This window comes from Trachypithecus francoisi, unplaced genomic scaffold (assembly GCF_009764315.1).
Source record: "Trachypithecus francoisi isolate TF-2019V2 unplaced genomic scaffold, Tfra_2.0 Lachesis_group9, whole genome shotgun sequence".
In the NCBI taxonomy this organism is placed as follows: domain Eukaryota; kingdom Metazoa; phylum Chordata; class Mammalia; order Primates; family Cercopithecidae; genus Trachypithecus; species Trachypithecus francoisi.
The window spans coordinates 28,667,479-28,691,357 of record NW_022681474.1 but is presented as its reverse complement, the minus strand read 5'-3'; the positions used below and the strand labels follow the sequence as shown (position 1 = coordinate 28,691,357).

The following is a 23,879-nucleotide window of genomic DNA, read 5'->3' as shown; positions in this document are numbered from 1 at the left end:
GTGTTAAATATAAGGCCAGGCTACTTCCTTACAAATTTAGTATTAAATCCACTGCTAACCTTTCAAAAGTCCACCAATCAGTGTAGGACTATAAAAGCTGACAGAACCAGATAGTGATCAACAATAACAAAAATTAAAATAAGAAGATGAAGAACCAGAAACAGAAGAGGTCCTCAAAAGACCAGCCCTTTTGATTCTTGTTTGGTAAACACTGGCACAGCCTATTTGCTGTCCCTCCCTGTGTCTAAAGCATGGTGCGGTGTCACATCCCCATAATGCCCCAAACATTCATCGTCTACACTGCCTCAGGGACAAAGCGCCATCTGCAAGATCATAGTCCTGACAGGGCAGGAAGCACACTGACTGGATTCTCGTGTTTACCACCCCCATGAAGGTATGACTGTACCTGCTTTATTTATAACTTCTGTTATCCAAATATTTGTCCTCAAACTAGTGCATTCTGGAAAAGGGCTTACGAGCCACTGTTAGGTTTCCTAAATGTTGTTTCCCTTCCTTATTCTGGAATATGCCTAAGGTATTCGCTATAGATGGAAATTTTCTGTCCTCCCAAAATTTATATGTTGAAATCTTAACCCCGCAATGTGATGATATTAGGAGGTGGGGCCTCTGGTAGGTGATTAGGTCAGGAAGGCACAGTCTTAGAGGCCTCAGAGAACTCCCTTGACCTCTTTCTGCCATGTGAGGATACAGGGAGAAAAAGGCCATTGATGAACCAGGAAGTAGGGGTTCCACCCAACACGGAATCTATAGGGACCTTGATCTTGGACTTCCCAGCCTCTAGAACAGTGCAAAATAAATTTCTGTGTTTATAAGCTACCCAGTCTATATTAGTCTGTTTTTGCAGCCCAACCAGACTAAGATACAATTTTAGCCTAACAAATGATTTTTGAGTTCCTGCTGTGGACTACAGCTATGAATCAGGCAAGATGGTACAAAGAGTAATTCTCTGCCTTGTCTTGTCCAGAATTTAACTTTGTTCTTTTGGTTCTCATAAACTGCACAGGAAACTCCACATTTTCCCCATTTTGGGTCTATATTGGCATGGACCAAGAGAACTCTGTGCAGTGATCTCCATCATGTTCTATATCTGCGCTATCCCATAAAACAGCCATTGGTCACAAGTTGAGCAACTGAAATATGGCTAGTGCGACTGAAGAACCAAATTTTTAGTTGAATTTAAATTTAATTTTAATTGATTTAAATTTAAATATAAATAGCCACATGTGGCTATTACTACCATTTTGGACAACAGATTATTTCACCTCAGTTTTTTTCCCTCTGGGACTGTGTGTGTGTGTGTGCATGTGTATGAATATTTTACTGGTTCCTGGACATTATACTTTAAGGGCATCACACTTAATAAAGAACTTTCCAGAAAGTCTGAAAAAAATCATTGGCATAGATGAACAAAAGTTAAACTTGGTATTCATGTGGTTTTATTTTCGTTTTCAAATCTGAATTGCTGAATTATCTTGATTACAATAATAAAAATGGAGAAAAATCAGGAGAATTCATTTTGCAATCCCCGGAGATTTTCGTATTTGAATTGTCAACAGTATAAAAACAGTTTACTAATATTCTAATTGCCATCTCCAGGAAACAATCTCCATCCCTATTCCTCATTACAGCTCATACGAGGTGCTGAAACCTAGGAGGCATTTATAGAGTGATGTTTAAACAGGGGAGTCTCCGAGTTGATTTTTGTTCAGAAAATGATGAAAAAAATGTTTTTATTCTGTACTCCCATCTTGCTCCATTCCTCAGCCCAGTGATAATGAGCTGATTCAACAAATGAAATCAGCCAAACTAGTCTGTAGATTCTCTTTCTGGTCAGTCAGTTCAATAAGGAAGTGAAAGGCAAAAAGAATGGAGGCATCTAATTTCTAACTAACTGGTTAAAATAAGTCATTGTTAAGAAATTTTACATTATGAAGGTATACCATAAAAATTCCAGGAAAAATATGTATTTTTTCCTCTTAATGACAGCAGACACCCGCACCCCCATTCTCGTTGTTATTGCCTGCACTGATCATCTTATCCAATGCGACCTCTACTCAATTCCCTCCCACCCTGTGAGCCTGATTTCCAGGAATGAACCAACTTCACTAAATCATCAAACACAACCACAGCCCCTTCCACCTCAGACACATGAACCACGGATCCAGGGTCTAGAATCTTTCTTCCATTTTTTCCTCTCGATCAGGGGTTCTCTAGCTGAGGTGCACATTAGAATCATCTGGATAACTTTCAGAATCATTCCCAGGCCCATCCAAGCACAATCTGATTACATTTTCAGGGTGAGACCTGGTCACTAGTGTCTTTTATAAAGTTTCTGGATGATTCTAATGGATGACCAGGATTGCGAATCACTACTCTAATTAGGAGGCTTGGTTTAAAGACCTCAGCCAAGTGGAAGTTTTCTCCCGATGAGAGTTTGATCCTAGGTTGCTTAAGGGCAGATGTTAACATGTAAAAGCTTCAGTGAAGGTTTTATATCTACACAAAATTCTCTTTTTCATTTTACACAGAAGGAACTAAAGTGTTCCCAAAGGTCAATGAGGCAGCCCAAACTCCTGAGCAGTGAAGGGACAGCCTGCGGGGCTCTTGGCAGTGACTGGAGGAGGTTCCCTCTTTTATGATAAATGAAAAGAACCCCCAAACCAACCAAATCAACTCTGAGATCCAAGTCTACACGACCATCCCTAGTTTCGCACGGTGACAGGTCCTGCATACTCGCTTCGTTGTGCATTGTAAGCCATATTTCACCCGTGTATAAGTGCTAGGAGCAGGAGAGGATGAAAGATAAAGGGTGTCTTACTGACCACAGTACAATTTAAAGCTCAAGCCCTCAGACTTTCTGTGAGATTTTGGGAGTTACATTTTCTCCCTGTATGTCAGTTTCTCCATCAGCAAGATGGGTGGACAGTCCTTCCCATGTCAGGTTGCTCTGAGGCATTAAGTGACCTAATACCTGATGCTGAGCTGGGATACAATACACACTCAAAACAGTGGCTGTTATTATTGCTCTTTGCCCTCCTACCTTCTGGGGGTCATCACAGCTCTAAGGACACCCCCAGGATAGCCTTGATCTTAGCAGCTCAAGAGGGTCAGCAGCAGTATTGTTTGCTAACCATTTCTGGTACCTGAAGTCTCTTTTGTGCTTGTAACTGAGCGCCAATTTCACTTGGAACAGCAATGAACTTCGGCAATGTCCTCGCTGCTTTGTGAATGCCAGCAAAGGTTATCGCCTGACTACTTCTTTTAGGACATCATAAACTCACTCTCAGAAAACAAGCAAATAGAGTTGTTAAAAGTCTGCATAGGTCGGGCACAGTGGCTCACACCTGTAATCTCAGCACTTTGGGAGGCCAAGGCGGGCAGATCACCTGAGGTCAGGAGTTCGAGACCAGCCTGGCCAACATATTGAAACCTCGTCTCTACTAAAAAGACAAAAATTAGCTGGGCATGGGGGCGGGTGCCTGTATTCCCAGCTACTCAGGAGGCTGAGGCAAAAGAATTGCTTGAACCCAGGAGCTGGAGGATGCAGTGAGCTGAGATCATGCCACTGCATTGCAACCTGGGAGACAGAGTGAGACTCCATCTCAAAAAAAAAAAAAAAAAAAAAGAAAAAGAAAAACAGAAAAAAAAGTCTGCACATATCAGGTTCTATACGTCCTGGCTCTGTGGGAGTCCACAGACGGGAGTGGGCCCATGCACCCAGGTGGGCTCTCTCCTAAGGCCACAGGCGTATGTCATAAAGAAGAAGTGCACATGAAAGGCTCAATACACACATGTATCAGAGGAGCTTGGAGCACTGACCTTTGAGAGGCGACTCATTCTCTCTTCATTGTCTTCCAGAGTACGCAAGCTTGGAGGAATGTACCAGAAGCAGACATTTGTGTGCTGAGGCTACAAAGAGGAAAGGAAGATTCACATCTGGCCCAGGCTGGCAATTTTGAAAATTCTAAGAACATTTCAAATCGATGTATTCAGCAGGTTCACAACACAATTCCCACTTTTCAATCAGGAATTGCCATTGGAGGGCATGATTTTGACAAACTTCTATGGACTACTTGGTGAGTTTGGTCTTTATTCCAGCGTGGAATAGCTACCCTGTCATCCACCACTCCCCTCTGTGACAGTCCCACTTACCTGGACAGCACATCATTTACATCATATCAGTGATGAGGGTTGGAACTGACTAAACTTTCTGGGATTGTAGAAATCCAAATACATACCTTCCCGTCAAACACCATCTCATATCCTTCTCGGTTTTTTATGATGTTGTATAAATACTCTGCCAACTCCAAACATTTATCAACATGTGCTTCAAACCCGGTAGTCCCCTAGGTAAGAGAAAGACACAGCTCATTAGGCAGGCTAAGAGTGCGCAGGAAGTGATTTCCCTGGAGACTAATGGTCATCCTGCCGCCTCCGTCTCAGTCCCGTCTGGCACTTTCCCGACACAAGGCTGTTTCCACAGGCTTTTTCAGCGCTGTTTTCTCTTTAATGCTCTCCCCATCAGGTGCTTTTGTTCCCTTTCATTACTGCTTTCTACAAGGGACTCCTTTTCTTCCAGAGCCTCCATTCCCCAGGCAATTAGTTTGACTACTCAAGGGGAAAATGTGCCTCTGCTATTCACAGGAGTAATCATGGAAGTCATTAATAACAGGAGGGCTGGGCTACTCTCTTCCTGCAGATAAAAAGCATCACTAGAGACCCTCCAGAATGCCTGCTTAGTCCCTCTCCAACGTGTACATTTTCCGTTCCCAGAGCCCATCTTTGTCTGTCAGTGTACCCGATACGGAACAAATTGGGTAGGTGCTCATTGAATTCTTTGAACAAATGGATGTAGGAATTTTAGGGAGTACCCAGCTGCTTTGTTAGCCGGACAAGCTCTGTAGAGTTCTCCTTTGGGGGCAGATAAATGACTCATGTGTCTATGATGAGTGAACATTATCACTGAGTTCTTTTAGTTTCTGGCTCTGGAAGCCCTGGATCCAGACTTCGGAAAACCAACACAACAATCTTGGACTGGAGCTGTTTAACTGACATCGGGACACACAAGAGAGTTACTTTTCAAAATGACTTTCCTCTTATCTCCTTGGGTGTTTACTGGGTGCTGATGGAGAAAGCTTAGAGAAAAAGCCAACGCTCATCTCAGAAGTACTTTGAACCTGCCTATCAGTAACTTCTCCAGCAGGGAACCTAGAGAAAGCAATTGTGATGGAGATGAGATGGGCCCACTTGCCTGTTTCATACAAGATCACATCATCTCAGCTAAGGGCGCCCAACAGAGCCCAGAGACTTGTGATGTATGAAGCAGGTTTAAGAACAAGCTGCCCTGGAGAAATCAAATGGGTTCAGAAATTCACTTATTTGGAGACTGCTGCCCCAGCTGATTGGCTCAAGGAGGTTGATGGGTTCCTGATGCCTCCCCAGGAAGGGCTTGGGCTGATGCCTGATGCTTGGCCAGCACCCATACCAGGAGCTCTGTGCGTCTGTCGGTGCTAAGGAGATTATTATTGGTTTGGAATGACTTGACAGTTTGGGTTCACTTGGGATGGACTGTAAGTAGAAGGGAGGGAAGCTGATTGCTCTTCTCCAACCTGGATCCTTTGGACCAGTCTGGAGCTGGGTTTAAACTTTTGCATGTCTGATCTTGGCTATGGCATGACCAGTCTGACTCTGACCCTGTCCTGCTGAATGGCATTGGCTAATTTCTCCGATCAGATGGGAATGATGATGCCTCTCTGATTTCCCATGAAGAAAGATTTGCACTGCAACAGCCATGGGATTACTAAAGACCAGAATGTGAGACCTCTGGTTCCCCTGGTCTGGGACCTTGCTATGGGGATGATGGGGTCGTGTGATTGCCCCATTAGTTGGGGGCTAAAGACATACATGGGGAGTGACACAGAAAACTCTAGTGTGCCCTGGGTGCCTCCTGTTCATATTGAATATTTATGGGATTAAGATCCACATTTTATTTTCAAGGTTTTGAAGGCTTTTGAGAGATTCTTCAAAATTCTTTCATTCATTAAATACTTTCATCCATTAAATCACATGCCACGCAGCTCTTACGGTGAGAATGACAGAAGCACATGTCAAACTTTATCAGGGATCACGTCCCCATAGCCTGAACCCCTGTGCAGGATGCTGAAGGCTTGGACAGGCACTCCTAAGTGAAAGGCTGGACTCCAGTGTCAAGATTCCGCTGGGGGAGTTTCTGGAGAAAGATGGTTTTATTTAGCTCCTCCTGACTCACACATGTAGAACTAGTTTAGATTGACCTGGCTGCAACACATACTCCATGAGGGCACAGGTTTATGTTTCTTTTGTTCACTGTTAAATCCTCCACATTCTGAGCAGTGCTGAGCGCATATTAGGTGCTCAATGTATATTTGTTGAATGAATAAGTGAATAACTTTGAAGCCTTTTACAAAGTATGTTCTGAGGAATGATCTATATCAGAACCAGATTATTTGTGTTAAAAATGTAGATTCTTAAGCCCCACCTCAGACTCCCAAACCAGAATTTTAGGAAGATGAACAATGTTTATGTGATCTTCTTCAGCAATCTCACCATCGAAGTATTCAGCTGCTCCCTCCATGTGGTCTTGGGGTTTAACATCTTGAGAGCTGGTCGTGATCATTCTCTGCTTCCTGAAATGCTTTTATAAACATTCTCAGGCCCCAGAGACAGTGCTTTTGAAATAACTACTGAATCCCTTGCTGTTATCTCAATTTTTGCTGCTCCCCCCCTAGTTCAGGCTCTGTTACTTCTCACCTGGAATGTAGCTCCCAAGTTGCCCTTCAGTCAATTAGACTCTCCCTTACTCTCAAAATATGCACTGAACTCCTGCTCAACCACTCCTTGGAATGGCCTTCTCACAGCACTGCTGGGTGAAATCCTACTTTTTCTACCTATCCTGTTCAAGTCCCATCTCAAAGGCCATCTCTTTGCAAATCATCTCGATTCTTAAACTAGGAATGAGCTCTCCATCCTTTAAATTCCCCAGATGTGTCTGGATTTCTTTTGTGATCAGTCCTAATCTGTCTTTTATGATGGATTTCTGTGCATTTGTCTTATCCTGTCTGGAAAATGAGAGCCTCCTTATTCCATTCAGTATTAGACACGATAATAGATGCTGAATATCTACTTGTTAAAATAAATTTTAGAGAGAAAGTAAACATTCTGTCATTTTCGGCAAAGGATGCCAGATGTCTATTTCCCTTTAATAATTTTTTCCTGGTGTTTTTTTTCCTCCAGCCATTTGCCAGTCCCTCTTTATCCACATTTTTAATTAGCAAAGCGAATCACAAAAAACCAAGGAAAACTGCTGATTTGTGTGACTACATACAAACACGGAGATTTGCTATGAAACCTTGGTTGTTATAAATGGAGCCATTCCTGTAGGCCTAAAAAGGGAATGTAGGAGAATCGCTTGAACCCGGGAGATGGAGGCTGCAGTGAGTGAGCTGAGATCGCACCACTGCATTCCAGCCTGGGCAACAGAGCGAGACTCTATCTCAAAAAAAAAAAAAAAAGTGTTGGGGAGATGTAATTTTAAGTTTATTTACTTACTTTTGTTGGCTACTGAGTTTTAGCCACTGTAGGAATCTGTCAACATTGGGAAATAATCATTAGGTTCTAGGATTATTTAATAAAATGCAGACAAAATGAAAGGCCGACTCCGTAAGAAGAGAGTCGAGAGTAGGCACTGGGCCTCTGCTGATGATAAACATCCATATCTTAACCAGCTAGTATGCCTCTTAGCATCCTAAGTCAGGGGTCTTATTTTTTGCATAAATTTGTTCTAATCAAGTTAATTTGGACTTAATATGATGGCTGTCATCAGTGCATTTAGCTCCATTAGTCATTAGCAGATCAGTTCAAATAATAATAATTTATACTTAGGCTATTTTTCATGGGATTTTTCTTAGGAGAAAATGTGGAAAACACCGAATTCTCCAGGCAGGTCTGATCACAGAGGGTTTACTGAATTAATGCTATGTTCTTCCTCCTCCTCCTCCTTACTCTTATCCAGATTGTTTCCTCATTCCTGTGGGGAGGCAAGATTCAACATCATAGCCAACTCTTTCATGGCTCTTGTTGCGGGAAAAGGATGACTTCTTCCTTGGTCGGCATGGCTAAAGGGAGAGCTTTGATGTGAGTACAATTATCCCACCTTTTATCTAGATTGTAGGACTAAGCTTATTACTTTAATAATGATTATCATTTCATTTTTCAAAAAAAAAAACTCACAAAGGTTTAGATTGAAAACAAAGTGTAAGTTTTTGCCACTTAGATGTCTAGATATTTGAGGTATTTCCACAAAGAAGTAAAATAATAAGTAATGCAGTGGCTGTGATTTCCTCTTTTGATCCCACAGGTTGTCACCACAACCTTACACACACACAAAAAATACTTCATCCCCTTCCCCAGTGACTTCATTTCCCCCTTCCCCTTCCCTTTATTTCCGGCTTCATCTGGTCCTGCTGTTTGATTCACACTTGATGCCCTCCATGTTACTTCTCTAAGAACCTGGGCTGCCCCTGCTGGAGAGGAGGCTTCAGATGGAAAGGGAGCAGCAGAATCTGATGAACCGTGAGAGAAACGTTTTCGTGGAAATATTGCTGATGATCATTATCTTAATAAAAACACCACAGGGGAAAAAAGACACAAAGAATGACCCTTGAAGTAAGAGGGAACTTGGCACAATATTCAGAGATCAAGGTTTTCTCAGCTTGCTACCTGATATTTACATTAATCATTTTGTAATCCCCACCAATCAATGAAAGGAAAAACCTGCTCATTTTAAAGCGGCTTGGAGGTATATCAATAGTTTACATTCTTGATTGCTTTGGGTTTTTCTTCCAAATGAAAGTGTCATTGCTAGCAGAATGAGTCTCCCATTGGGTGGCGGGGACCAGGTACCTGTCCTTGTTGGGCTGTCAATTTTCAAAAGAGGAAGGGGGCCCATCACTCCACCGTTACTGGGCAACACTGTGGAGCTTCACTTCATGTAAAGCTCCCAATGTTTAGCTTCTTGTAACTGCCTGATATTTAGCAACATGTAAAAAAAGTTCTGCTGGAGTAAACACCATTAAGCAGGCTTCCCTGAAGGATGTACAGTCCAGCCATCCCTGGAAACCACCCAAGAGTTACTTCTTCATTAAGCAAGACCATCTTTCTGTTTAAACTGCATCTTTTTGTCAGAATGGACTTAAAGGAGATTTCATAAAATACTTGTGGATTGCATTGCTTCACTCAAAAACTCCCTCTTTTTCTTGTTAAGAACCCCATCATCTAAGCTGCTTAAAGTAATTTAGGTTACTTTAAAAAAAATTATAAACAAAAGCATAAGGAATTCATTGCTGTGGACAAGGTTCCTACCTTTTTACACAGACTTGCAGAAGGACCCATTCACTGGTCTTATCCTGGTATACTTCACTCCTGCTGACCAAGTTATTGGCATTTTCTTATGGGACGGAGCATGTTACGTCTTTAAGTAGGCTATTTACACACCTAAGAGCCAAATGTATATCCTCTCCACCAAACATAAAGGACCTCATGGTATCCCAGCTTTCCCTTGTGAACACCGTTAGAATCAAAATGGAGTCACGAATGTTAAGAAAACCCTGATAGATAGAGCCAGGGAAAACCATGAAGAGAGGGTTCTCATGCCTTGTATACCAGATAACAAAAACTGTCACAGAAGACTGCAAAAATTACAACCTTGCTCAAAGGTCACCACAACCTTACACACACACAAAAAATACTTCTGCAAAGACATCTGCCTAGCAGTTGCCTATCCAGCCTCGGACTGCATCACCCTTGTTATTGATCTTTGTAGCCCAGGATATTTATCTCAAAACAATTATGTAATCTTCCACATTTCTTCCTTTAAAAACTTTTGTTTTCCTTTACCTCCTTTGAATTTGCATACAGTTTACTATGGCATATGTATTCCCATTGTAATGCTTTATTTCCAAATCAACATCTTTTCTTTTAGAGAGACTCTCTCTGTTATTAAGGTTGACACCTTTAATTTCTCCCTTTCTCACTTTCTTACGTCAGGTTTCCTCGAATCCTCTTTTTGCATTTGAGCTTCTACAGTATATACAGCTAGCTCTGTCTATTTATCTCCTGCAGGAGATAAATGAAACTGGCTGGGCAGGCACTAATTTGTGACCTTTAAGTTAAGAATCTGGTCAAAATTAAAAACAAAATCTTTGACCTATCCAGCCTGCTTACATTTAAACATAAACGTAGGCTCCTGGAAGGCTACAATTAGGTCCAAGCAAGTCCTGCACACTGTTGGTTAGTGAGTTTTCCTTGCTGAAAATAGGAGGGATCACCTACAGTTAAATTCAGAGGGAAACACAGAACCTACATAAAAGGAAGTGAGTAGGTATTTCGGGAGATGAGGGGGGAAAAAGCTTTGTAACTAGAGGTTATCCCTTGAAATGTCAAAAAATAAGCTATCATGGTGGGCTTTTTACTTTTTCTTTTTTGTTCTCCAAACCTATGCTTTCAGATCGCATTCACCTACCCAGTTGATCAATCACTGGGTAAAAACCACGTTAGTAGACAAAAACCAACGACAATAACAATAAACACCTGTTAAAATTCAAGGTGTTCTGCTATATAAAGCAAAATGGATTTGTTTTCTAGATGAGTGAGCATTTGAATCAATTTGGCTACAAAAGAAACAAACAATGGTTTTGATTACATTTTTTTAAACACAAAATTGTTTATTCTATATAATCCCATGATGTAAAATATACAATTATACGGAAACAAACAAAAAGACCCTTTGTCTCAACAGTAATTAAACCAGGCTGATAGGATTAGGAATGATTCCTATCCATGTATTTTTCCTTAAGGTAGAGTCATTCCTGGGGTACAGGAGACCTGAATCAGTAAAATATGGGGATATTTATTTATATATTTATTTTTAATTTATTTTTTATTATACTTTAAGTTCTAGGGTACATGTGCATAACGTGCAGGTTTGTTACATATGTATACATTTTTCCTCATGTTGAATGAAGGTATTTAGATGTTAAGTTTAAAGAAAGCAAGGCCTGGCGCAGTGGTTCACGCCTGTAATCCCAGCACTCTGGGAGGCCGAGGCAGGCAGATCATGACGTCAGGAGATCAAGACCATCCTGGCTAACATGGTGAAACCCCATCTCTACTAAAAAATACGAAAAAAATATTAGCCAGGCATGGTGGCACGTGCCTGTAGTCCCAGCTACTCGGGAGGCTGAGGCAGGAGAATGATGTGAACTCGGGAGGTGGAGCTCACAGTGAGCCAAGATCGCACCACTGCACTCCAGCCTGGGTGACAGAGTGAGAGACTCCGTCTCAAAAACAAAAAGAGAAAGCAAATCTTGGGTAAGGAATTTCAATTTGGAAATCACTTTTTTGACATTTCATAATAGGGGTGACCAGATAAAGGTTCTGTTTTTAGTTGTCATTTAGCTGGTCCATACACACTCACCTTTGCCCTCCACATCAGCCACAGTTTAAAAACATCAACGTGGCGTCCACACTGTAAGGCCTTATCTCCAGTGTCATAGGACAGGTCATAATGTTTATCTTGCTGAAAGAGGTAGGAGGCATGCATTTGGTTGCAATTCTGCATCAATCCCTACAAGAGAGAAGAGAAAATTTAGGAAATTCTACTGATTACTCATTAGATTTATATTGGTAAAAATTAATAAGAAAAAATGAAAGTAAGAGACATTGCATATCTTAGAGAAAGAAAACAAACGAAGAAAAGAATTCTGGACAGGAGTGTCTAGGTTGTTGTAATGGTCAACTCTGTGGGATCAATGGCTCAGGGTCAAATGTCATGGAGGTTAGCAAGGACACGTTTATACTTTTACTCTCCCTTTTAAGAGAAGGCATTTGTAAAAATCAACTGATAAATAAAAACAAAAATCATAATCAGAGTACACATTTATATTTAAATGGTCTCCTTCTTTGGGAGAACATCATACTATTCTGGTTTCATTGTGATTAAAATATTTTGGAAACTCTTTGGTTTTGTGAAATATTATTAGTGTGGTTCTTCTAGTATTTGTATCCATATCTAGTTCAAGTACTTTATCATTTAGCTGTTAGGGAGTTTGAGCTCCCTTTGGAAATCATGGCTTTTAAGACAGCTCATTGCTATCATTTTTATATGCTGAAATCTAAAAAAAAAACCAAACAAACAAAAAACAAAAACCACACACACACATTGCAATTTTGAGATGAATTTAAATAACCAATCTTTCAAATGTCATGTTCCTCTCTCAAGAGCGATTAGAGTTTCAGTGCTGCATTCGCATGCTCAATTCCTTGAGACAGTTAAGTGGAAAGTCTCATCGTCAATGGCCATTCATTTGTCCTAGCACTGTAACCTTACTATGGAAATGGGTGGCAAAGTGATTGAATTATTCCATAGAATAGCGACTGAATCATGTTTTCCGACTAAAATAGTACCGCCAGTCTCTTCACTAAAAACCCCGTGTTTCAATTTGTCACGAACCACTGGATGCCTCTGACGAGTTTGTTCTCTTCTAATTGTGATTTCACAAAAGCTTTGGCATTTGGTTTTGTTTCTTTTGTGATTCATGACAAAAGAAGACAAGACTAAAGTGTGATCACTTAGTTGAAGTTAGAAGTGAGAACACTTCTGAAAACTGTCCACACTAAAACACAATGCAATGCAATTACAGTTTTAATTTGGTTTTGAAAGACGGAGTGTTGAAATGGTAGACGACAGAACAGGACTCTACCTTGTAGTTAGGTTTCACATATATTGGAATCCATTCCTTATTTTTCAGAATAAGAAAAATTAAATACGATGTATTTGTATTAGATCAGTAGAAATATACTGAACTCGAAAAAGAAAATTCACTTGAAAACCAATATCGTGAAAATTTGCAACACTCGCTTTTATTTGGTTTCATGGTCACAGAAACTTTGTGCCATTATTCCTCTGGCCATACAAGCTCACACACTGGTGCCTCAATACTAAGGAAGACCACCTCAGAGAGTGTGGAATGCTGAAAGGATCAGACCTATTCCTACTGTGATAGAAAAAAATAACTCAAAAACACGTGAGCCCTAAAAAAGCTGGACGACTGGGCGTGTGGCTCATGCCTGTAATCCCAACACTTTGGGAGGCAGAGGCGGGTGGATCATGGGATTAGGAAATCGAGACCATCCTGGCTAACACAGTGAAACCCTGTCTCTATTAAAAATACAAAAGATTAGCCGGGCCTGGTGGTGGGCACCTGTAGTTCCAGCTACTTGGGAGGCTGAGGCAGGAGAATGGCACGAACCTGGGAGGTGGAGGTTACAGTGAGCCGAGATCACATCACTGCACTTCAGCCTGGGCGACAGAAAGAGACCACATCTCAAAAAAAAAAAAAAAAAAAAAAGCTGGACAGCCGCAGTCTCATTATTGTACAACATGACAAGCAAAAGTGATGCTATTTTCCCTACAGAAGGCCTTAGTGAGATGATGTCCTGGTTCTGAGCCATGAGACATGAAAAGGTTATAGACCATCATGTCCCAAACTAATGTGTTTTAAAGCACATTAATAGTTGCTGTACATAAAGAGATTCCCATGCTCAAATAAATGTAGGAAACTCTGTATCATCTAGTCTTTCTTTTTAGATATTGCAATACATATCAGCCTATTAAGGGCCCTGATAAGCCCTGAAATAATGTAAGTTGTTTTAAACTCTAAACCAATATATCCCAGCCTTTTTAAAACTAAGAACTCTCTTATTGGGGAACACTTACTACCATCTTATGGAACAGCACTGTTCCTTGGATGCCAATAAAAGAAATGCTGTCAGAGCATCATAAACTCTTGGATTTGTAAGGGAATTTAGAGCTCATTTATTCCTACTCAATAAAGGAATCATTTCTACACCCTTTCTACTAAGTGGCTGTCCAATCTCTCTATTTAATCACCTCCCCTTATTAATTTATTCCTACTGTTGGACAGTTTAATTTTTAGAAGTGTTCCTTTTATTGAACCCAAGACAGACCTAAAATTGCAGGGTGTTCTGATTTTGCCATCAAATCTCTACCACCTGGTGTTACTAAACCAGCTCCCCAAAGCCTCAACAAAAACCCTAGTCTCTTCCATTTGAGAGTCCTCTAAATGGTAAAGGCTGCCATCCTCCTCTCAGCCCTTTTCTTTTCTTTTCCTCCCTAGGCTAAACATCCTTAGTTGTTTCAATCATTCCTCTGACACGTTTACCAATTGTTCCCCACAGTTTGGGATCTAGCTTGATGGAACCCCATGGACAATTTGGTAGAGAGCTAAGCAGAGCACTTCAGGTATGGTTTAGCTAGAGGAGACTGGGAGACCACTGCCTTCTCAAGCTGAAACTCCACTTCCTGTATCTCATCAATGTATTTTGTGTGGCATTTTTCTCTTGACTCGTTGTTGACCCTGTAGAGCTAGCATCCTTTGCCTTTTTCACAAGTCCAACAATTTAGCTGTAGAAACAAGCCTTCCTTGTCCAATCAAAATATAACCACAGTATACACGGACCTAAGGGCAGAGACTTACAATGATCTCCAATAACAATGTCCCTTTTTGGATGTGGCTCACTGGTCCAGTCTGTAAAAATCATCTTGTATTCTGATTCCATCCCTACACACATTTACTCTACCTCCCAGTCTCCTCCCATCTGAAACATTAATCAGCTTCTACGTTTTACTCAAACAGTCCGTGAATATTCTGAATGGTACAGGTTAGGTACCAAGCCGTAGGCTCTATCCTGGGTAACATCAAATTGCCAGTCAGTAGGTCCTTCCGATGCAGTCATCTAATCAGTTCCAAATCTTTCTATTTTCCTCCGGCTCACATTTCCCTTTTGGTCTGTAAGGACATGATGGGAGCCACTGTCAAAACATCTGGTTGAAATCTAAATAACAAAAATTTATTTTCTCCTTTGAGATAATTATAGCTGAGGTTTGCATGAGCTAGGGCAGATGATAATACATTGGACTGTATTTTTAACTGATGAAAACCCAGTCCAAAAGGGTATTTTCCAATGCATTCATCTCATTTTTAGGGGAAGTTTCTGTCTTCAATCCTGTGTCCATATTTTTATTACTGATGAAGACACAGAAGGCATGCTGTGTAAATTTGCAGTTGACAACAGGAGGTATTAAGAACCAACCACAGAGTAATAACACTCTTTGACCCAGCAATCCCACTTTGAGTCTACTTTGAGAAAATAATCAGGAATGTGATCAAAGGTGTATGTTTAAGGATTCTATCAAGTCACTCTGTAAAACATTGGTTAATATTTTAACCATAGAGATATGGTTCATTGAATTATGTGACAGAATAATATGAGGCCATTACAAATCAGGTTTTGGAAGATCATGCTCATAATATAGTGCAAAGGATAAAGAAGAATCAACGTGTATATATGAGGTATATGAGGTAGATGACAGCAATTTTATTATAAATATATACTTATTTATACATTTTAAATATATTTATTTCTAGAAAAAATTGTGGGAGAAAATATTAAAAATGGTAATAATGGTTATCCCTAAGTTATAAAAATTTGAGGTGACTCTAAATTTATTTATATTTTCTGTTCTGCCTCAACTTTCTGACATAGTGTGTTAACTGTATAATTAGAAAAAAAGCAAAGTATTTTTAAGTAAATGAAGATAGATATTTGGCTGGGCACGGTGGCTCATGCCTGTGATCCAGCACTCTGAAAGGCTGAGGTGGACGGATCACTTGAGGCCAGGAGCTCTTGACCAACCTGGCCAACACGACGAAACCCTCTCTCTACTAAAATCACAAAAATTAGCCAGGTGTGGTGGTGGGCACCTGTAGTCCCAGCTGTTTGGGAGGCTGAGGCATGAGAATCACTTGAACCCAGGAGGCAGAGATTACAGTGAGCCAAGATCGCACCATTCTTCACTCCAGCCTGGGTGACAGAATGAGACGCTGTCTCAAACAAACAAACAAAAAAAGTAAATGAAGATCAACATTTAAAAATTCTTTTAATCTGGGGTTGCTTTAGTAATGCTAAGAAGATAAAATTTAATGGGGATCATCTGAAACTCCTTATTTGGGTTTCATCAGCAAAAAAATGCGGGAGTGAGGAAGTATGAGTCCTGCCTGGCGTCATGGAAGGGAGACGCAGTGGCCTTGACCAACAGTGCTCACCTACTGAGAACAGCCCTAGGCCTGGTCAACAGAACCATCTTGAATGAAAGTGCTCGTTGATGCCGCTCCTCTTTTCTGGTTAATAAGGATGCAGCTTCCTTACACTCTGAATAATGGCTTTAAATATTAAATAGATAGACTGTAATCATGAGAGATAGAACACGCACACATACATATACATGTTATGGACCTGGATCCCAACACTAACCTGAATCCTATATCATGTATATTTCTTATATAGGAAAAATGATCTCTCAGATTCCAGAAAAAAACCTGGAAATTTAATTTTTTGAGAGAGTGACATAGAGGGTCTCTGGATTGGGGGAATGCAGGAACAGTTGAGGAAAGGGATATAATACTGAATACATGGAGATTAGGTCAAAGTTTATGTTCTGAAAGTTGAGGTCCTCTTACCCTTTCTTCCCCGTTAGGCACCAGACCTTCACCCTGAAGACAGGAATCTAGAAAGGGCTCTCTGGGGAATGTGAGTAGCACCATAGAGAAGACCCAGTGATCCTGACATTTCCAGAGAAAGTTAACGGCACAAAGACAGTCAAACCCACGCACGAACTGGGACACAGAGCCAGGAGAGACATACCTCTTCTCTAACCAGGAGAGCAGAGCACTGCAAAGGGACTCCCATCATCTTGTGTGGATTCCATGTCACAGAGTTGGCCCTAAAATAAACAAATCATGTAAGCGGGTGGCACTCCACCCTGACAGGCTCAGGGCACGTGCAACCGAGCTTCACTTTCTTGGTACGTTTCTCAGAATCCAGATGGACACTAAATGTATTTATTTATTTTAATTTACAAAATTAAACAGATTGAGGGGGTACAAGTGTAGATTTCCTACATGCCTATAGGGCGTAGTGGTGAAGTCTGGCCTTTTGGTGTACCCAGCACCCAAATAGTGACCACTGTACCCAATAGATAATTTTTCAACTCTCTCCCCCATCCCATGCTCCCACGACACTGTATTTAGTAAACACAAAGTAGACTCTTGAAGATGTGTGAAAGGAAAATATCTCGGACCCCCAAAATCACTAAGCTAAAGAGAAGTCGATTTTCCCTTTCGGCTCTCTGATCAGCGCCATGGCGGTTGGCAAGAACAGCGCTACGAAGGCGGCAAAAAGTGAGCCAAGAAGAAGTGGTTGATCCATTTTCAAGAAAGATTGGTATGATGTGAAAGCGCTTGTTCAATATAAGAATATTGGAAAGACGCTCGTCACCAGGACCCAAGGAACCAAAATTGCATCTGATGTCTCAAGGTCGTGTGTTTGAAGTTCTTGCTGATTTGCAGAATGATGAAGTTGCATTTAGAAAATTCAAGCTGATTACTGAAGATGTTCAGGGCAAAAACTGCCTGACTACTTCCATGCATGGATCTTCCCTGACAAATGTGTTCCATGGTCAAAGTGCAGACAATGATTGAAGCTCATGTGATGTCAAGACTACCGATGGTTACTTGCTTCGTCTGTTCTGTTTGGTTTACTAAAAAACGTAACAATCAGATACGAAGACCCTCTGCTCAGCACCAACGTGTCCCCAATCCGGAAGAAGATGATGGATCATGACCCGAGATGCAGACAAATGACTTGAAAGAAGTTCAATAAATTGATTCCAGACAGCATTGGAAAAGACATAGAAAAGGCCTGTCAATCTACTTATCCTCTCCATGATGTCTTCGTTAGAAAAGTAAAAATGCTGAAGAAGCCCAAGTTTGAATTGGGAAGCTCATGAACTCATGGTGAGCAGTAGTCTGGAAAGCCATGGGACGAGACATGTGCAAAGTTGAACGCTGATGGATATGAACCACCAGTCCAAGAATCTGTTTAAAGTTCAGACTTCAATTATGTCAAATAAAAAGTGCTATTTAAAAAAAAAAAAAAAGAGAAAAGTCAGGTGGGAACTGCTTATGGCAAACCTGTCCTCCCATTCTATTCAGTTACCCCTCTGCTCACTGAGATAAATGCATATCTGATTGCCTCCTTTGGAAAGGCAAATCAGAAACTCAAAAGAATGCAACCATTTGTCTCTTATCTACCCATGACCTGGAAGGCCCCTCTGCACTTTGAGTTGTCCCGACTTTCCAGACCAAACCAGTGTTCATCTTACATATGTTGATCAATGTCTTGTATTTCTCTACAATGCATAGAACCAAACTGTGCTCTGACCACCCGGTGCACATGTTGTCAGGACCACCTGAGGCTGTGTCACAGGCGTGAGTCCTCAACCCTGGCCAAATAAACTTTCAAAATTAACTGAGACCTGTCTCAGTTTTTCGGAGCTCACACTGCAACTTTTCTTTGTCCACAGAAATAGCAGGTGAGGGTGTGGGTCTCCATGTGGCGTGCCCCAGCTCCAGTGGCCGCATGCACCCTGCCTCCACGGTGGTCTCAGGGCACAGCTTAGAGTCATTGGGATCATCCAGTCCAGAGTCTCCCCTTCGGCCAGTGATGGCCAGAGCACCTGGCCAGTGAGGGCGGCGGCCTCCTGTACCTCTATGGTCCTTGCTATCGCAGTGGCCTGGAGCTCAAAGAGAAGGCTCATTTCACTGCTTAACTCGATTTTTCCTTTCTAATCAATTGATGCCCACATTTCTCAGATGCGTCCTTTCCTCGTAGTAGCTTCTGGCGAGGCCCGTGCTTCCATCTGTTTCCTAATCCAGAGTTATTTTCTTTCCAGACTGCAGATAAGATGTGCTGTGGCTCCCACAGCAGGGGAGAGTTCCGTCTTTTTTTGCCTCACACCTTGGGGAAATTTGATGCTCTCTCATCAGTAACAGTGGCTCACACAGCAGAAATTCCCTGCTCAGGGATTTACATTATTTCATAAGTCTGAGCTGTAGTCCTGGTTCAGATTCCTTTAATAATAATTCTCATTATTTTAATCTGGATTCAGCAATTGTGTTGTAACTGACTCGGTCTCCATTTCATCCTTCACTTGGCACCAGAATTATTTTCGATTTCTGTTTATGGCCCTCTCCTTCTCTGAAATCACTGACAGTTTTCTTTCGCCTCCAGCCCAAATTCCAAACTGCAGGGTATGGCTCCTGCAGCCCTTGGGGCAAGCCCCAGCTGCGCCTTAGGTCTTGTGTCCCTTCCCTTTTCTTTATCCATTTCGTCATGCCAGATTATCTTTTGTTCTCAGAGAATTCTATTATCATACTGCTGGGTCTTATTATGCTATTTCCTTTTCCTGGAACACCATCTCCCTTTGCTTCACTTTGTTAAATCTTGCTTCATTTTTTAAGGCCCCAGATTCTTTCAGTATGATCTCTGTGACCTTGTTTAACTTCTGTGACTTCTCTCCCGCACTTCCACTGTGCTCCTCTTTTGATTCTGGGAAAAGCAACTGCTCTCATTGTGAATGCCATGGCTCACTTCATACATTTACTGGGTAAGATGAGCCTCTGCACTTGTCTCCGGAGAGACTGAGGGGTACTGGCAGTGGAGTTTCATGAGTGGCATAAAGGAGGAAGGCAAGTATTACAGTAGAATAACCCGTGGCAGTTGTCTCCAGAGAGCCATGGATTGCTGCCCTGTCTGGCTGTACGACGGACATGGGCTCACCCAGTTCCCACCTCTCTGGGTGTGACAGCCTTGGAAAAAAATGAGAAGCTAGGAAAGACCCCATTCATTCATTTGATGAAGGGCATGTCAGTCGGTCAGAGCGCTCACTGGCCTGGGGATCTTATCTGAGCCAACGAATAGTCTAGCTCAGCTTCTGGTCTTTCTCTGGCTCTGACACTGGTTGTCAGATACATTTATGAATGCAATTGAGGAATTAGAAGCAAAGGTAGTTCATGGTCAGATAACTACCCCTGGAGAGAAGACTAAATGACTTAATGAATAATAACAGCATTGAGGTACTAAAAGTTCCCTCCAAGAAAATATCTCCTTGCTCTGTAGAATGACCCTGGAGTCAGGACCCTAGGCTATAAAGCAGACATCATAGTTAAGGGGGAAGCCCCCAGGAGCCAGATAGTATGGGTTTTCATTCAGGTTTCATCACTTCCTAGCTGTGTGACTTTGAGCAAGTTACTTAACCTCTCTGTGCCTAGATTTCCTCATCTAGAAAAGAAGAATAGTAATAAATATTTAGGTAAAGTGCTTAGAACTGTGCTTAACAGGCAGTGAGCATTAAATAAGGTTGGCTTTTGCTATGGATTTCATCTCCGTCATTTGTGAATTTGGTGACACCGTGCACATATGTACACACAGCCATTCTATACATTCCATCATGTTCTACGGCTAGATGTCTAACTCTGATAAACTCAGCTTTGTCAATAAGAATGCCTGATGGGAGAGAAAAACAGCTGTCTTCCATGTCTGACTGTGGTGTTTATCTCTACGCGGGGGCCTATTTGTCTTTTCAGAAGAGAAGCTGCCAAGGCTCACAACCACCTGTCACTGAATTCTCTGTCCCACCTCTCTCTCAGAGGCATAAAGATGGCAAAAAAAGATGGCAAAAAGCCCTGCAGATTGATTCGATGACATGGCCTTGATTTAAGAAATGTTGGCAATTTGTTAAAAGCAAAAAACAAAAAAACAAAAAAAACAGCCTCAGGTTCATTTTAAAACACTTTGCTGTGGGATTCGGTCATGTGGCTTCTGTAGTTTGTATAAGTTGGAGAGAACTGAATCCCACAGGGCTGTTGTAAGACAGCTCCCTGTGCTCTTCTTTGTGCCTCAAATCCATAGGCCCCACTCGCCACTGCTCAACCTTCTAGATTGATTCTTTCTCCTCTATATTCTGTGTGCCTGGCACCACTTTCCTTCCAGGCCTCCAGCCTCCAAACCTCACTGTCGTCCTTGGTTTCACTCTTTTCTTCCCCTGTCTTGATACTGCCCCTTACAGTTCTCTCTCCCCGTCTCCTAGGTCCATCCACTTACTTCCTTCTCTGCTACTACAGCTTAGGTCACACTCAGCTTCTCTCCTGTCCTGCACCTGGACGTTCCTAAGAGCTTAACAGCTTCCAGTCTGTCCCTGGCTCCCATCTCCTCTCTAATGCGGAGTTAATGCCAGAACACAGGTGAGATCACATTGCACCTCTGCTAAAAGCCTGCTAGGGCTCCTGCGGCAAAGGTTTTCTTTTTTTTTTTTTTTGAGACGGAGTTTCGCTCTGCCACCCAGGCTGGAGTGCAGTGGCCGGATCTCAGCTCACTGCAAGCTCCGCCTCCCGGGTTCACGCCATTCTCCTGCCTCAGCCTCCCGAGTAGCTGGGACTACAGGTGCCCGCCACGTCGCCCGGCTAGTTTTTTGTATTTTTAGTAGAGACAGGGTTTCACCATGTTAGCCAGGATGGTCTCGATCTCCTGACCTCGTGATCCGCCCGTCTCGGCCTCCCAAAGTGCTGGGATTACAGGCTTGAGCCACCGCGCCCAGCCGAAGCAAAGGTTTTCGATGGGATTTGTCCCCCCAAGGAATCTGATAATCTCCACGCATAATGGCAGCCACACAGCAGTGACTCCCAGCTCAGGGATCTATGTTCTGCGGAAAGAACCCCCATGGATTCTGACCTGGCTCTGTGGGAAGGTCCTGGGGGCTGGCCAAGACTTCTGTACCTCCCACCCATGACCTGGCCACTGCTGTGAAACCATGTCATCCTCCAACCAAACTTGTTTGAACTTTCTCCAAGACATTGTGCACTTTCACACTTGCGTGTCTCTTCAGCCTGAATGCCCTTTTCCATTTCTGCCTGATGAAGTACCCTGTATGCCATGATGCTCAGCTCTGATGTTGCTCTGCTTGGCGAAACCTCTCTGTAATCACAGAAGGAACCATTCCTTTCTCTGTGCTCTCCGATCAGCTTCCATGTCTGTCTCTCCAGTCTTGCTTCCTTGCCTTGAATTTTAATCCACTGTTCACTGACAATCTTCCCCACTAGATTCTAAACTCCTTGAAGATAGGCCTTATATCATACCCGTCTTTGCACCCACACAGTGCCATGCGCTATGACTTGCATATGACAGAGGTTCAGCAATGATTGAATTAAATCCTGAACACCTGGCTCTCAGGGTGGGCGTGAGGGTAACTGGTGATGCGGCAGAAACTGCACCAGCACCTTCAGCTGGGACTGAAAGCCTTGAGAGTGGAACACATCAGAGGATGATTACGGTAAGCAGCAGCCTGTGGGCAGGAGGGACTAAAGACGAGTCAGTATGATGCAGAGGCCAGTGTGGTGGCTCACACCTGTAATACCAGCATTTTGGGAGGCTGAGTTGAGTAGATCACTTGAGGTCAGGAGTTCAAGATCAGCCTGGCCAACATGGTGAAACCCCATCTCTACTAAAAATACAAACAAGTAAGCAAGCAAACAAACAAATTGGCCAGGCATGGCAGTGCACACCTGTAACCCCAGCTACTCAGGAGGTTGAGGCAGGAGAATTGCTTGAACCCAGGAGGCAGAGGTTGCAGTGAGGCAAGATTGCACCATCACACTCCAGCCTGGGGACAGAGTGAGACTCCACCTCAAAAATAAATAAATAAAAAGAAATAGAAAGAAAAGGACAATACACAGAGTCATGCTCTGGAGTCTCAGGGCTTGTGGCGTACCCTCTCAGCAGCATTTTGACAGTGCTAGCAAGGAAGAGAGCTGTTTTCTGAGTATTTGGTTGGTTCTCAAAGGGGATGCCAGACAGGGGTCCAGGTGTTTGTGCCATTTTATTTATTTATTTATTTATTTATTTATTTATTTTTATTTTTAAAATATTTTTAGAGATGGGGTCTCACTCTGTTGCCCAGGCTGGAGTGCAGTGGTGCCATCATAGCTCACTGTAGCCTTGAATTCCTGGGCTCCAGTGATCCTCCTGCCTCACTCAGTCTCCTGAGTAGCTAGGACCACAGCCACGCATGCCACCATGCCTGGCTAATTTAAAAAAAATATATATATATTTTTGTAGAGATGGAGTCTCACTCTGTCACCCAGGTGGGTCTTGAACTCCTGGCCTCAATGATCCGTCCACCTCTGCCTCCCAAAGTCCTGGGATTACAAGCAAGAGCCACTGTGCCTGGTCCCCTTGTGCCATTTTGTGTGAGAATGGCATTCAGATCCCCTGTGACTACGAAGGAGCCTCTGGATTTGGGGACAAGAATTGACCATGGATTTCCTCTACTTTTAGAGTGAGTTCTAAACTTTGGTTTGCGGAGCTTGAAAACATGTCATTCCCTAAGTGAGACACATTTCTTTCTTAAACTTGTGGCCATACACATTAAGTGGTTTCCACTGGTCTTCCAACTGTATTCACTTAGAAAGTATGCCTTTTGCTAATAAGTCAGTGAGAGAGGGGTATCCTCGGGTAAATGGGTAGCTAAGGGGATTCTGCTCAGAGTGGAACACCAGTAGCCCCCTCATTTTTAGGACTTCATATATGGTGATTCCATTTGAAAAGTTTAGTTACAGTACAGTTTCAAGAATTGTGGCAGTGCGAGGGAACTCTGTGTTCCCTGGTGAACGTTCTAAGCTTTGCTCTCAAATAATAGTCTTTGGTACAGAATCGTGTGGGTGTTTATTTTTCTAAGGCTCAGGGTAGGTAATTTAGTGAGTTTTTAAGTGGAAGATGTGCCAGGACTTTCAGCACGTGCAGTCGCAGGTGGCATCAAAGGTAAAGTAACAGACTTTTTGTGCCAG

General features: G+C 42.3%; 1 protein-coding gene across 1 annotated transcript in view; it reads right to left on the bottom strand.

Moving 5' to 3' along the window:
- GAD2 (glutamate decarboxylase 2) overlaps window positions 1–23,879 on the bottom strand; it is a 90,979-nt gene that overhangs the window by 6,658 nt on the left and 60,442 nt on the right. The window contains exons 12-15 of the mRNA XM_033209115.1: window positions 16,843–16,921; window positions 11,534–11,683; window positions 4,260–4,367; window positions 3,841–3,930 (exon numbers count right to left, since the gene is read on the bottom strand). Coding sequence (XP_033065006.1) covers window positions 3,841–3,930; window positions 4,260–4,367; window positions 11,534–11,683; window positions 16,843–16,921 — 427 coding nt within the window. The remainder of the gene's footprint in view (window positions 1–3,840; window positions 3,931–4,259; window positions 4,368–11,533; window positions 11,684–16,842; window positions 16,922–23,879) is intronic.